General features: G+C 39.9%; 1 protein-coding gene across 1 annotated transcript; it reads left to right on the top strand.

Moving 5' to 3' along the window:
- Nucleotides 1-2,003: 2,003 nt before the first annotated feature.
- TMEM33 (transmembrane protein 33) lies at nucleotides 2,004-14,208 on the top strand. Its single transcript, XM_071743655.1, has 7 exons — nucleotides 2,004-2,243; nucleotides 3,404-3,498; nucleotides 3,932-4,119; nucleotides 5,059-5,126; nucleotides 5,854-5,987; nucleotides 7,825-7,908; nucleotides 9,323-14,208. Exons 1-7 carry the CDS (start codon nucleotides 2,187-2,189, stop codon nucleotides 9,450-9,452), a joined length of 756 nt encoding a protein of 251 aa, XP_071599756.1. The 5' UTR covers nucleotides 2,004-2,186; the 3' UTR covers nucleotides 9,453-14,208.
- The last annotated feature ends 856 nt before the right edge of the window (nucleotides 14,209-15,064 follow it).

Here is a 15,064-nt window from a genome sequence, read left to right as displayed (position 1 = left end):
ATCCTGAGGTGGCATATTTAATTTGCACATTGCATCATTGTTGTGTGACATGGCTGTGCTATGACACCATCACGGAGCTGATGCTGACACACAGCACTGGGTCTGTGTCTTGCTAAATCACAGAATTGTTTTTGTTGGAAAAGATCTTTGAGACCATCAAGTCCAACTGTTAACCTAGCACTGCCAAGTCCACCACTAAACCATATCCTTAAGCACCACATCTACACATCTGAATACCTCCAGGGCTGGTGACTCCATCACCTCCCTGGGCAGCCTATTCCAGTGCCTGACAAGCCTTTTGGTGAAGAAATTTTTGCTAAGATCCAATCTAAACCTCCTCTGGCACAAATTGAGGCCAACTCCCCTTGCCCTCCCTCCTGGGAGAAGAGACTGACACCCACCTCACTACAACCTCCTTTTTAGGTAGTTGGCTCTGGAAAGTCTGTCTGGCACTGTAAGCAAACACTCCCCAGACAAGTGCTGAAGTGAGCATTAACATTGCTGCTGTTCCTGTGGCTGCACAGAGGTTTCCTGACATGATGGGGTCACAGCCTCAGTGGACAAAGGCAGAGAAAAAGATGTCATCCACCTGGACCTGTATAAAGCATGTGGCACTGTCCCACATGACATTCTGATCTCTAAAATGGAACCATAAGGATTTGATGGATGGACCACTCGTTGGATGAGGAACTGGCTGGAGTTGCACCCAAAGAGTTGTGATCAGTGGCTCAGTGTCTAACTGGAGATGTGTGACGAGGGGTGTTCCTCAAGAGCTGCTACTCAGACTGTGCTATTTAATAACATCTTTGTCAGAGACATGGACAGTGGAATCAGATGCATCCTCAGCAAGTTTGCTGATGACACCAAACTCTGTGGTGAAGTCACCAGGCTGGAAGGAAGGGACGGCATCCAGAGAGACCTTGACAGGCTTGAGAAGTGGGCTAATGCAAACTGCATGAAGTTCAACAAAGCCAAGTTGAGGCAATCCTATGCACAAATACAGGTTGAGAGGAGAAAGCCCTGAGGAGGACTTAGGGGTGGTAGTGGACCAGAAGCTAAACATGAGCCACCAATGTGCACCTGCAGCCCAGGAAGCCAACCAGCTCAACCAGCATCAAAAGAAGCATAAACAGCGGGTTGAGGGAGGTGATTCTCCCCCTCTGCTCTGCTCTGCTCTGCTCTGCTCTGCTCTGCTCTTGTGAGACTTCACCTGGAGTACTGTGTCCAGTTCTGGAGTCCCCAACATAACAAGGACATAGACCTCCTGGAAAGTGTCCACAGGAGAGCCACTAAAATGATCAGAGGTCTGGAGCACCTCCCTGTGAAGCCAGGCTGAGGATGTTGGGGTTGCTCAGCTTGGAGATGAGGAGGCTGAGGTGACCTTACAGCAGCCTTCCAGTAGGTTGGGATACAGAAGGGGGGATACAAGAAATCTGGGGTAGGGCTTTTTACATGGGTGTGTAGTGAGAGGACAAGGAGAAATCGTTTCAGACTTGAAGAGGGGAGATTTAGGTTAGACATCAGGAAGAAATTCTTTAATTTGAGGCTGGTGATGGAGGCTGGTGAGACACTGGCACAGGTTGCCCAGGGAAGTTGTGGCTGCCCTCTCCCTGGAAGCATTCAAGGCCAGGGTGGATAGGGTCTGGAGCAACCTGGTCTGGTGGGAGGTGTCCCTGCCCATGCCGGGGGAGTGGAACTGGATGATCTTTAAGGTCTCTTCCAACCCAAATCATTCCATGATTCTGTGACACAGGCCCTGCAGAGTGACCTGAGCAGCAGCACTCAGACCCCGGGGCCGACAGGGCACCGCAACAGAGGCCAAGGCAAGCCAAGCCGACCTCGACCTCGATCCCCGACCCCTGACCTCCTCCCGCGGGGCTGCGGGAGCGGGTGCCGAGGCGGCCTCGCTGGGTCTCCCCACAAGGCCCTCTGACGTCACCACCCGCGGTCATAAGCGTGACGTTGCAGGGCCTACATTGCCCGGCAGGCCCCGCGGCTGCCTGGAAGTGACGTTAGGCCGTATCCGTCGGTCGCGGAGTGGTGCGTGGTGCGTTGCGGTCTGTGGCGCTGCAGCCGGTGGCGGACGGGCCGGGGGCGGGAGCAGCGGCAGCAGCAGCGGCAGCAGCTCGGGAGGCGGCCGCCACCCCAGCCCCAGCTGAGGCGCTTCTCTTTCCGCAGGTGCGGCCATGGCGGACTCCACGCAGAACGGGCCCATGCAAGGCGGGGCCGGTGGCGGAGCCGTGGTAAGGAGCCTGCGGTCGGGGAGCGGGGATGGAGAGCAGGCCGCGGTGCCGGCCCGGTTCTTGTGTGGGTGGCGGTGAGGGTCCTGGCCCGGCCACGGTGCTTCTCCATCAGTGCAGACTGGGGGATCCTGCTGGAAGGGCAGCATGGCGGATGGCTCGACTGGGCACGGGCTCGTGGAGCGGCTTTTTCGCTTTCTGACAGAAAAGGCGGCCCGGCGTCCTTGGAAATGTCTCAATCGAAGTGAATTCTGTGCGATTGTAACCATGAGCCCCTGGTTATATCGTCAGTAGGTTATGATACGAATGCACTTGCAGGTTAGTTAATTGCGGGCCATTATCAAACAAGGGTCAAGGAACATACAGGAAAAACCGTCTGCAAAAGCTGGTTCAGTATCGGGAAAAAAAACCCAAACAACAACAGCAAAAAAACCCCAATTAAAACCTGGAAGTTTTTCAGTTCTTTCAGGTAAAAGAAAGCTGATGTTTTGAGTCTTTGGCTACTAATGTCCGTAAGAGCAGTGTGTTTCATTAGAGCCTTTCTAGTATGGGAACTCTATCAGGAGCAACGAGGGCTGTGGCTAAGGAGGTCTCAGTAACAGCAGAGATCCTGGTTTATCAATGAACGTTGATTTCTTCATTTTGGAGGCTAATACGTGGGCCAAAACGATGCCACATTCCTTATGGTGTAGTACCTGACCCTGTCTTTTTTCTTCCCTCCATAGGAAGTGTGGAGATTGTGCCCCAGCTGTGTTCAGTGTATTTTAAAAGGAATTTTCAAGCAACAGATGTAAAATCAGTCAGGTCTGAAGACCTTATGTGGTACATTTTTGAAGTTGGCAGTTTTGTGAGGTTGGTTTATATATTAAAAAAAGCCACCTGTTTTCTCAGAAGATCTTGCCACGATATTTGGGTGTAGTGTACAAAGGAGCCTTTTGATTCTGAGGAAGTGTAGCTATTTTTGATCTGGTTAGTAGCATCACATGAGTCGAGTATCACACAGAACAATAAGGTGCTTTTCACTTCAAGCTATAATTTGCTTATTTTCAAGGCTAGGGAAAGACTTGCAATTTATTTATTATAGAAGGGAAGAATGTTCATTGTGTGCAAGTATTAAGATACCACCTTTTGTGGGGGCTGGGTTTTTTTTTCTTCTTATACAGCAATTTCTGATGGCTAACAAGTTGGATACAGCAATGTGGATTTCCCGCTTGTTCACAGTTTACTGCTCAGCTTTATTTGTCCTGCCTCTTCTAGGGTATGTACTGTAATATTGTAAGGTAGCATTAAAAATTTATAAAGTTACCAAACTTCCTTTTCATAGAGTTGTTTTTCGGGTAGGGGTAGATTACTAGTATTCAGTTTACTTAAATGCATTTTTGCCAGAAGAGTTTACAGCTTTTTAGGTTGGTTTAAAAAATTTCTAGATGTGTTTGGAAAATGTGGGTCACAACAGTAAAGTAGTGGGATGTATATTTTCATGTGTGGTTGTGGAATTGTGTATTGAGTTGTTTTGGCAACTCCAGTAAGTCAGTGTTACCATTTTTTTGAGCTGTATTTTGATGGTAGTACTTAGGTATGGTAATGTGAATACTTTGGGTATTGTGCAATTGTGATGCAATTCTCAGGGGTGGAAGACTTGTGAGCAGGGGCTTGGTTCATATGGTAACATTTCCTCTGATAATTTGCAGGTTGCATGAAGCAGCAAGCTTCTATCAGCGTGCCTTGCTGGCAAATGCTCTTACTAGCGCCCTCCGACTACACCAAAGGCTACCCCACTTTCAGCTTAGCAGGGCATTTCTGGCCCAGGCTTTGCTGGAGGACAGCTGCCACTACCTGTTGTACTCTCTTATCTTTGTAAATTCATACCCTGTTACAAGTATCCTTTACTTGTGTCATCCTGGTGATGTTTTTAAATATCTTTATTCCTTTCATTATCTGTACCATGATTTGAAAAACTAATTTCAGCTAGAAGTTGTTTGCTGCTCACAGAACATCCCCTTTGTAAAATAGGAGAGGCTTTTGTTGATTGATCCATATTCAGGTCTGTCACCTCTAACTAGTGCACTGCTGCTGACGTTTTCTTTTCCTGTGGATTTTTTGACCAGCCTCCACTGATTTGAGAAGTTAAGTTTCATTTATTACAAGTACAGTGTTTGTATCTGACTCATCACTGTAAGTAGGACATATATCCTGGGGAGAGACAATTGCTCAGTAGTAGCTTTTTTAGAGAAGTTATTTAACAGATAAAACCTGCAAAAAGTACTCACTCCTCTGGCTTATCAAAGGTGACATGTGAGACCTGACCTTTCTTTGGGCCACTTCATTTGTAATGCTTAATGTCCTTCTCAAAATGTCTCTGTCAGAGGAATATCTGCATTCTTGCTCTCTAAAATTTGAATGGCTGGCAACTGCATGTTCTATGAAGAAATGTGTTTTGTAGCATCTTTCAGTAAAAAATTGACTACAAGTATAAGAGATATCAAGAGGTAACCTTGTGTGTCTCCCATGCAGAAGGAATGCATTTCAGGAGGAATGCACTGGTGCATAGTGGTGTATGTTGTACATTTGCATAACTGCATACACACACATTTTGGAGCATAGCATAAGTTAATAAAAATGCATAGTTAAGAGAAGGTGTAAGTAGCAAAGGGAAGAGCTGTAAATACAGTTGTTCAGACATATGTATATGTCTTGATTCAGTATCAGTCATTCCAGCCAACCTCTTGCCATCAGGACATGACTTGTATCTTAGCATAATATAATGGTGAAACAAAGTACTTCTGCAGCCTGTAATTTTCCTTATCACTTGCTTCAGTGAGTATTTTTCCAGTTCTGCTGTTCTCTTTGCTTCATGCTGCCACATATACAAAGAAAGTTCTTGATGTAAGTATGATACAATGAATGCTGTTGGTATTCTTGGGGTTTTAAACCAGCTGCAGTTATGGTTTCCTATAGCTACACTAGAGGTGTTAAGAGTGAATCTGTAGTAAAGAATCTTGTACAGACAATAAAAAGGGTTTTTTCCTTCTATGACTCAGTGATATGTTGGAATTGATACATTATTTTCCTTCAAGTACTGTTTGTTGAAGGAAGCAAATGCTGTTTAATAGTTAAGTTGAAACTTCAGACATGTCTTTGCAAGCCAAACCCTAGCCTCTGAAATAGAATATTTGATTCCAGTAGTAAAATAACAAACTGCAGGTTGAGGCTAGGAGGCAAAATACTTGGCAGTTGGACCTGCTGGTCAATGAACTTTCTTGTGCAACTTCATGTAACTCCAGCCTTTGGTGTTCCTGACTTGGCTGTCTTGCTGCCATAGGTACTTCTTCCTGGTGGACAGAATCAGATTGGTGGCCATCTCTGTGCACTTGAACTTAAGATGGGTGGATGAGGGAATTACAGCATCTCATGTTTTTAATTTTATGGAGTTCCCAGCTTCTACTTTTTACTTGGGATACGAATCTCAGTACCTTTAAATAGTATCTTTAAATGGTCTAGTCTTAAAGTACTGAAATGAGTTATCAAAATAGTAACAATCATAATTTATTTCTTTGTGCTAAAGAAGATAAATGTAACTTTTCTGGCAATCTTTTTTTCTTCTTCTTTAAAGGCACGAAGTTCAAATAGCCTGCCTTTTCTGAGAAATCTTTTAGAGAAACTGAATGCTAATCAACAGAATATTCTAAAATTCATTGCTTGCAATGAAATTTTCCTGATGCCAGCTACAGTTTTTATGCTTTTCAGGTAAGAATCACAATAAATATTTTCAGAATTAGAAACTTTCTACACAAGATTACTTTCTGTAATGGAGATCAGTTTGTGTGGTTCTGGCTGACTAAGGTTTGAACTTGCAGCTAAATGACTGATACAATGTACCAAAACCCCCTTCCCTTTCACAGCATGGGTGACGTTGGGTCAAATCAAAGTTTTTCAGGTCTGTAACTTGCGTTCTCCTATGTTGTTCATTAAGTTTAATTTGGGTCAGTGTAATAGAATATTAAGATCTTCAGCTTCACTGAATCTGAACTCTTATTTTTGACTATTAGGTTGAAGGAATTTAGGTGGCGTGATATTTCATTGTGCTAGAAACGTGGAAGCAGGAGTGGGATATGTTCTCCTGTGTTACTTCTGATCAGTGACCCTTGTCACTGATCAAACCCAAATTCATTTGGGTTTGTCTGCTTTGTGCAGCCTGTTGAATTAATTTTGTGTCTTGAGCATATGCATGTTGGAATCCTACTGAAGTCTTCCAGGCATAATAACCTACCTGGCAGTCACTGAAATTTGGGTCATTGCCTTTTAATATTTGGAGGGGGAAATAACACCCTTTGTTCTGTACACGTCATAGCACAGTGAGAGCATTTGTCCTGAGTGGGTGTCACAGGCAGCAGAAGGGAGGCTTTAGCTTCTTGGAAGTTGATAGAATGCATAATTTGTCTGTATCTTTTGATTTGTCAGCTGAACACTTCAGTGCTTTAGGCCTGAAGGATTCAGTTTCATTTAAGGCCACTTGCCAACCAATAGACTCTGTATCCAGTATTTAAAACACTCAAATGATTTTAAACTTCTCTTTAGGAGAACTTTTCTCTCTCTCCTCCCTCTCCATAGAGAATTTGGTATGTGAAGTGTTACAACTTGACAAATCATGTACAAGTTACTGAACCATTTAAAATATGCTATACCAAATTTTAAAATAGTATGGTTAAATGCAGCTATTGTGAGAATTTGTTTCTTTCAACATATTAAATTGTTTGTAAATACAGCACTGGTAAAAGATCTCTTTTCCTCCTCCTGTAGCACACTTTTCACTTTGTTTTTTTCTTCTGGGTAAAGTTACTGCCCATACCTGAAGGAGCTCTGCTTACTGGAACTGTCATGTTGATCTTCAAGCTCTTTTAAATTTTTTTTATATAAAGAAGCCTCAGTCATTAAAATTAAACTCGTTATTTCTGTGCTTTGCTATAATGGTTTGTATGCTACTCTTCCACAGGTTTACAGCACCCTCATGTGAAACATCAACTTTGTAAAGTATCAAAACCTAATTTCACTGTAACTGAAACAGCTGGATATCATCTTGGTATTAATGTCTTAATACATGTATGATAGTCTCCAGTGAGTTCTGAGAATTTTTGCAAAAGACAGGAGTATGGTCGAGGACTCGAAGTGCTGTGATGAGGGCTGAAAAAGCTTGCTGTAACTGAACCATTTGTTGGCCAACGTCTGTGCTTGACCAGCAAGCTTTTTCTTCATACTGAAGAGGTGTTCACCATCACTTCTGCGATTCTCTGCCTGTCACCAGAAGTGAGGCATATAAAAAAAATTTCATAAATACAAAATAAATACCAGAGCAGCACTTCTTTAACTGTTTCATTGAGCAGCTTTATTCTATAATGTAAGTTTCTGATTTTGTAAGCTTATGGTTATGTACTTTTTATTGTCAAATCTAGGTTACCTGAACTAATGTGACCCAGATTGATCTTTTTTTAAGCCTATGTAGCTTGGCTTGCTTTTATTAAGAAAAGTCCTAAACAACAGGTTTTTTTCGGTCAGTGTTAAGATCTGCTTCTCCGTTCTCTTTCAGTGGGCAAGGGAGCCTGCTCCAGCCATTCATTTACTACAGATTTCTGACACTGCGCTACTCCTCGCGACGAAATCCGTACTGTCGGTAAGTGCTCAATCGATGCTGGAGGATAACATAGAAATGTGTAGTGTTTAAGGCACTCAGAAATGCTTCATTCTGAAATGGATTCATTAACCCCTAACATGAAATATGCAAATGGTAATTATAGAATGTCAAATATACTTGGATGCTAAAAATAAGCCCCAAAACAGCTAGTTTGAGGCTACACTGAACTTTTCTGAAATGTGCCACCATCCTTGAAAAGGAACCTTCAGATTATGCATAATTAGAATTATGCTTTGGGAGAAGAAAGTCTCCTAACGGTTCTGCAACCGTTTACCAAGAAAATGTCCTTATTTTTAGGCTCCAGGGCTATCTGAGGCTAATTTTGTACATCAACAGGCACTTACAAACTTATTTAATGTTAACTGGGAACAAAAAAAAAAATCTTTGGATGATCTTAAACATATTCATGACCTCCTTTAGTTAAATTCATAAATCATGTTAACTATTATTGAAATAGAACTTTATTGGTTTTGTTGAATATTGGCTTGATCATCTTTAATTGCTTTAAACTTTGAAATCATATTTCTGTGTCTGAAATCTGTTTGAAATGTATTTCTATGAGGATGTGCTTGGGTAAATGCTTTCTCAAAACTTTTCTTATGACAAGTATTATGTAGTGAAAAATTTTTGAACACACTTTCCAGTCTGATCACTACCTGATTAGAAAACTGCTTCCTAAAATGCTAAGCAAGTGGCTCTGGCTGTTGTGGTATGCAGACACAAGTCTGAGAATAAAACTTAATTACTTCCTGTTCTCTACTATTTTGTAAGAAATCAATTGTTCCATTTTAGTAAATGTATTTCTGTAATTTTGTTTTTTTAACCCAAAGGTCTGTCAAGACCCTTAAGTTATTTTTAGATACCAAAAAAACGTAGAGCTGTGCAATAAAAAACCCCAACTTTCAAGAGAACTTGTTTTACCAATTTTTTTTTTTCTTTTATATAGTTTTAGGGGGGACTGTTGAGGTTTTTATTTGTCACGTCTGTCTTTGTAATAGTTGCTTCTAGAGTGCAGAGTTCTTGTATTCTGGCAAGAAGCAGCACTAATACACAATTACCTCCCAACTCCTTACACTACTTCTGATAAGAGTGGGTTTTTTTTCTTGTTTGTTTGGTTGGGTTTTTTGGTGGCTTTTTTGCTTGAAAGTGGAATTTTTCTCCTATTTATCTGTCCATAGCTGGAAGTGACTGAATTAAAGTTAAATACCAGTCTAATGTTTAAAGAAAGAACAAGAATTCTTAAGCTCTTGCAGGATACTGGAACACTGAGTTGAAAGAACTTGCTAACTAGAGGGGGATGTGTTGAGAAAAGAAGTGAATGAAAAGGATAGATTTAGATACTAGTTCTGATAAATGTACTATTTTAATATTCTCTTTAAATCTAATTTTTCAGGACTCTGTTCACCGAACTGAGGATTGTTGTTGAACACTTAATAATGAAGCCATCATGCCCTGTTTTTGTAAGAAGACTATGCCTCAGCAGCATTTCCTTTATAAGCAGATTGGCACCAACTGTTGCATAGCCATCTTTCAGGCACTTGTTTTGTGAACATTATAGCAGCTGGCAGTTCTGCTGATGATTAAGTTCTGGTTTTACCCTGATCTCACTCCAGTCGATATAAAATGTGTGTATGCTTTTCTTGGAGAAAATACAAAATTTAGCTTATGAAAAGCAAGTAATGGAAACTTAAATTTACCACTCTGTATTGCTAATTGGTGAAAAAAAAGTAGCTGCATCCTATCCAAAACATGACCAGTCATAGAAATTTTTGTTAGTTTGTTTTTAGGAATCAAGGATTGTTTGAGGTTGATTTAAAAATCTGTCCTCAGTAGGTTTATGGGAGCTGAACCATAGCTACTGTAGGGGGGTGTCTCTAGTGGATAGAAGTTGGTACACATACCTATGCAGTACACTTTGGACAGTATTCTTCTGTTTACTAAATGTATCTTTAGAACCATGTTGTCTAAATTACTATATTTGTTGTGAAAATATGGCCCACCGTGAATTTACCTGAAGATATTAAAATGTATCAGGTTTACTTAACACCTTTTCTGAGGGATTCTTTTTTTTACTCAATATTACTTAAAAAGAACTCTTCCAACTTTTTAATTTGTGACATAGTCCTTATTTTAGGTCGTTGGAAGAAATCTCAAGCCTCTGACCATGGAAAACTATGTGCAATTATTTTTTCATTACAAGATGCCAACTTGCTGACGTGTAGGCTTTTCAGACAATGATGCAATGCTTAAACTTTTAACCATCTCTTAAGTGAACTAATCAATGTAAACAAGGTACCTTTTGCAAAATCATTGCAGATTTGTTCTTATGTCTACACAAATGTGAGACTGGAGTAATTCAGACATGTCAGCTTTCTAGAAAATTAATCTGTAGCTAGCTCTATATAAATTGTTCTTCCAGTTTGAGACTCTCATGGTGATGGGAAATTTGCGTAAATAATTGCACCTGTTTAGGCAGCTTCTGGAACAAATGGGTGTAGGATTTTTTGACAAAAATCCAAGTGATGACTAATCTGAAGCCAGTGTCATGACTGCAGAAATGAATGTTAAATTGAATGCTGATAATGCATTACAGTAGCAGCTGAAGGATAGTTAGTGAAAAAATATTATCTGTCAAACCCAACTTCTTTCCATGAATTCAAGTCCTGATCTTCTGTAGTTAATGTTAATACTCTAATTGCATAAAATCAAATGGGTTTCATTGGCCTTCTGTAAACTTCTTTGCCACTAATTATTCTTTGGTCAGAGAAATCTTAATGTGAAACACTTTCAAAAACAGTCTTGAAACAAAGTGTTTTTCTGTAACTATTGAGTTGTCTTGTTTGTGATGTGGGTATCATTCAGACTTTCCAGTTGTGTTAGTTTGCTAGATCAGAGCCATGTATTTATACACTTGTTTCATTTTTTGCTCAACCTCTTGGTACTGATGAACCATTTGGTAATGAATATGATATTCTTTGACTACTTGTCTTGCTCTCTGAACATGATTAGCTATTTATAGAACACTTGCACACTGCAGAAGCAACTGCATGCAGTAATGCTCTACAGCTGCTAAAGACTTGCAATGAGATTCACTATATGTATATCCTGTAATTTGAGGGTTTTATAAAAACTAAAATTTCTACTGCAATAAAAGGAGTGTTAAATGTAATTTGCTAGGCTCTTCAAGCTTATTTCTTCTAACAGAACATACTGATGTTTGAGCCTTGAAGTTGTGCAGAATGCAGACCCGTGCGTACGTGTGCGTGTTCTTACATTCCCAATGCCGCTTCTGAACTGGGATGTAGTGTCTTGTCCGTTTCTAATGATTTCATAGGGAATTTCTGCCTTATAAAATGCAAAAATTTATGAGCCTTTCCTTCAAAATTAACTAAAGAATAAGCACTGCAACAATGGTATCTTAGCAGAAATTTAGACCTGCTTTTTGCCATTTCAGTTCTTCAGCACTGCTCTAGACCCTCTTTGATGTTACGCCACGTATTTTTGGAGTGGTGACATTGGACTCTCTTCAGCTTTTTGCACTATTGTGATTTTAAAATTAACGTTGTCATGTATTTTGGTCCCCCATACAGGGAGTAGAGGGCAAATAAATACTTCTTTAATTAGCGTAAGCAAAATAACATGTTAGTTGCGAGCAGACTTGTGGTCTAAGTCTGCGCTTAGCAGTGCAGTCTACTGTTCCTTTAATTGTGTGTGTAAATTAGAGAAGAGTAAACTGGATCTGATGTACTGCAACAGTAACTGAAGAATGCTGAGTCTTGAGATCCAATTCTACGTATGGGTAAGGAAGATTAAAAAGGAGTAAATGAGATTTCAGTAAGTAGAGGGTGAGCAGACAGTGCCCTGAAATAGAGCTTATATGTGGATACAGAATTTCTTGTTATGTTTTCCTAGTAGGTCTTAAAAATGGATCAAGAGGAGGAAGGTCTTTCATAAATGGGATTTAATTTGGCTAGTAGTGTATCCTTGGCTTTGCAAGGAGTTACTTGACAAATGAAATCTGGAATTTACTTGTGGCCTGGTAAACCTTACTTCTCTGATGTGCCAAGAAAATATGGAGCAGTAGGGTGAGAATAACTTCTAAGCAAAATAAATTAGGCAACTGACCAGCACTCTGCATCAACTTTGATTTTTACGTAGCCTTGAGGCTGCGTGAGTGAATTTCCTCAAGGCTGGCAAAAAAAATCTGACCTTGTGCTTGCTTCCTTATCAGTTTGTGACTGTTTCTATAATAATGATTAAATTAAAACCAAAATCCTGGTTGTGTCCCGATAGCTTGAGAATTTTCCAGTGAATGCTGCTGTGCTGCCAGCTTGCTTTGATGCAAAGACTGTAACAGAAATCTGGTAGTAGAAATTTGCAGCTGCCCATAAAAAGCTGTCCAACCCCAAATGTGAAGCAGAGGAGTTTCTGTCCTACTGAAAAGTTACCTACCTGATGTGGCAGTTGTTTCTAGTGTGATAAATTGTGCTGGTCATAGTTTATATTGTCTTGCCTTTCATAAGTTAAAGTACTGTTGCATAAATTCTGCACCTTGCTGAGCAGATCTACCCTTTGCTGTGCACAAGCTTGCTGTAGAAGTGATGCTACGCTGAGTCTGTTGGAGCAGCTAATGCCAGTTTGTCAGAGATTTCTGACAAAACAATTCACTAATGCATTCTTCCTTTCCTTTATTGTATTTTACTTGATTTTATACTTTTATTGTAATTTTTGTGCTTTCAGTTTTGTTTTGCATCCTTTGTTGGATGTTCAAAGAGAGCAATATCTTTAAGTTCCACGTTTTATGGATTTTTTTCAATATGTTATAAACAACAGCCACCATTTGTTCCAAATGTTTTTGAGCTGCTTACTATCTATTTGATAGTACTGTCCAAACAAATAATGTAGGTGGTTATTTTGTGCAGTCTGTGTTGGACCTTTTTATCACTAGGCACCTCTATTGAAAAATTTGCTGTGCAGATCTCATGTTAATTAAGAAATTGCAGTTACTCTCTGTTTTATAGACATGACCAGAGGCATGGAAAGACAGCTTGCTCGAGACAAGAGCTCTGGCAGAACAGGAAGTAGAAAAAATAGTTGGATGAGTGTCCAGGGGTAACTGTGATTTGTTTTACACCACATAGGACTTTTTAGTCTTGTTTTCAAAATGATGCTAACTGCTGCTTAAACAGTTTTAAGAAGTACTGTAACTTAGGGTGCTCAAATTACGGGTAGCAAAGAACATTGAGGTAGGACAGTATGTTCTTTTAAAGTGGTATCAAAGATTGATTCCCCTATGCAAGAGCTAGGTATGCTCTCTACTTTCCTCATATTTCTGGTGAGGAAAAAAACACAGCAGTGTAAAATCGCAAGCAGTTCCATAATAGATGTTAGTAAATAGGCTAATCTGTTGTAACTGTCAACAATTTTTAATTGCTGCAGTACAAATATTTGTGGTTAAACTATGTATACTGAAATTGGTTAGTGTATCTTTGTACCGTAACTTTTATTGTGCTGTCGTTTTCATAAAATCACAGGAAGAGTCAAGCCTTGCTGTTTTAAATTGCCTCTTAAGGATAGAACCTTAAGCAACCCTTTATTTCAAAGATGCATTAGCAGTGTGGATAATGTAATAGAATCTAATCTTAAATGTGGATTTGAAAATATCTTTTTCATTAAATATCAGCATTGCTTATTAACTTTTCTGCAGAAGCTGGCTCTGTGACAGTAGCAGATACTGTGCAGGTAAGGGAACATCATTGCTTAGTTTTGTGCCATCCAGATGGTACAAACTTCTAAAATGAATTGAAAAATTCATCTTTTACTTGTATTCAAGGACTGAGGCACAAAATGCTAATGTAAGGGCTCAGAGGGGAAATATAGTTCTCCTGCATATTTGAGAAAATGTGAAGCCCTTTCAAGAAAATCTAATAAACATAATAATCGTAGGCTGCTGACACTGAGGAAAAAGCATCTCATTCGCTCTTTCTTTTATGCAGCGATTTACTGGTCCCTACTGATTTTTAAATTGGATCACTGCAGTAAATTATCCATGGCAGTACCTGTGAAAGAAAGCACTGGGATCCATATTTGTTTAGTACTGTGCTTAAATCAGCAAGAATGATAAATTTGATGGTATGAAATTGGAAATATCAAGGGCTTTTCCCAGCAAATGAGCAAGTATCTCCATTTGTAATTTACTGTGACCCTTTTTCACTGTATGTGCTTTGTATGTCAAATATTTATTTTGAAACTAATTAAATTGTTTTCTGTATTGATACAGCTATGGTTTTGTTGATGTTCTTGAAATCAAATTGTTATTTTTTTCTGGATTTGAAATATTACTAATGTGTTGGAAAACGTCACTTGTTTAAGTTTAAATCTCCAAGACCAACATCTTAATGTTCTTAATGTTAAATGTTCTAGTTGGATGTCATGTTTTTTTGTGTGTTTAGAATAGTGAAGAATGCAGTGAGGTACTGTGGCTTCTCATTTGCTTTTTCCAGAGGAAAGGGAAGATTAGGCTGTGTATCAAAATAAAAAGAAAAGAAAAAAAAAGCCAAGCCCTGTCTTTAAGTCATTTGAGCTATTCTGCTTTAGATCTGGCATAGAAAACACCAAGTCTGTAGGAAAAAATTACCCATATGCTCTGTTGACTGCCACATTGTCAATGCAAGTGTTACACAGTACAGAAAGCTTACTACCCCTGTGTTTTGGCAGGAGTCCTGTCCCTTTAATATTAAAATACGTTACTGTGTGGCTGTGATTACACCACAGTAATTGCCACTGCTGAACTGAAAATAAGTTGTATCTAGCACTTGATAGCTTGGAATTTTCATCAGTGTAATAATTTGTTTAGCAACTAGTGAGCAAAGTCATAAGCTGATGTTGTTAATAACCTGACTCTGTTACCTCTGTCCTTGGGGGCTAGGCTGAGCTCCTTTGCTGTGATGGCACATGCAGTAGCTGACTTTGAGTTCAACCCCAGTGCCAGCCAGTTGGGCTTTATTCTACAACAGTGGGCTACAGCCATACATAGCTGCAGTTTTCTATAAGGAGAAGTGAGGCTTCTTTTCTGAGGAATCAAAAAAGACCCCACTCTTACAAGAAAGCAATGGTTAATTTGAGTTCATCTCCC

Source organism: Heliangelus exortis, chromosome 4, assembly GCF_036169615.1.
Source record: "Heliangelus exortis chromosome 4, bHelExo1.hap1, whole genome shotgun sequence".
Classification (NCBI taxonomy): Eukaryota; Metazoa; Chordata; class Aves; order Apodiformes; family Trochilidae; genus Heliangelus; species Heliangelus exortis.
The sequence above is the reverse complement of the archived record's forward strand: the minus strand, read 5'-3'. Positions and strand labels throughout refer to the sequence as shown.

Coding starts and splice junctions, on each gene's coding strand:
- TMEM33 (XM_071743655.1), top strand. CDS start 2,187: ATGGCGGACTCCACGCAGAACGGGCCCATGCAAGGCGGGGCCGGTGGC. Junction 4,120..5,058: donor AAATTCATACCCTGTTACAA/GTATCCTTTACT, acceptor CACTTGCTTCAG/TGAGTATTTTTCCAGTTCTG. Junction 7,909..9,322: donor CGACGAAATCCGTACTGTCG/GTAAGTGCTCAA, acceptor CTAATTTTTCAG/GACTCTGTTCACCGAACTGA.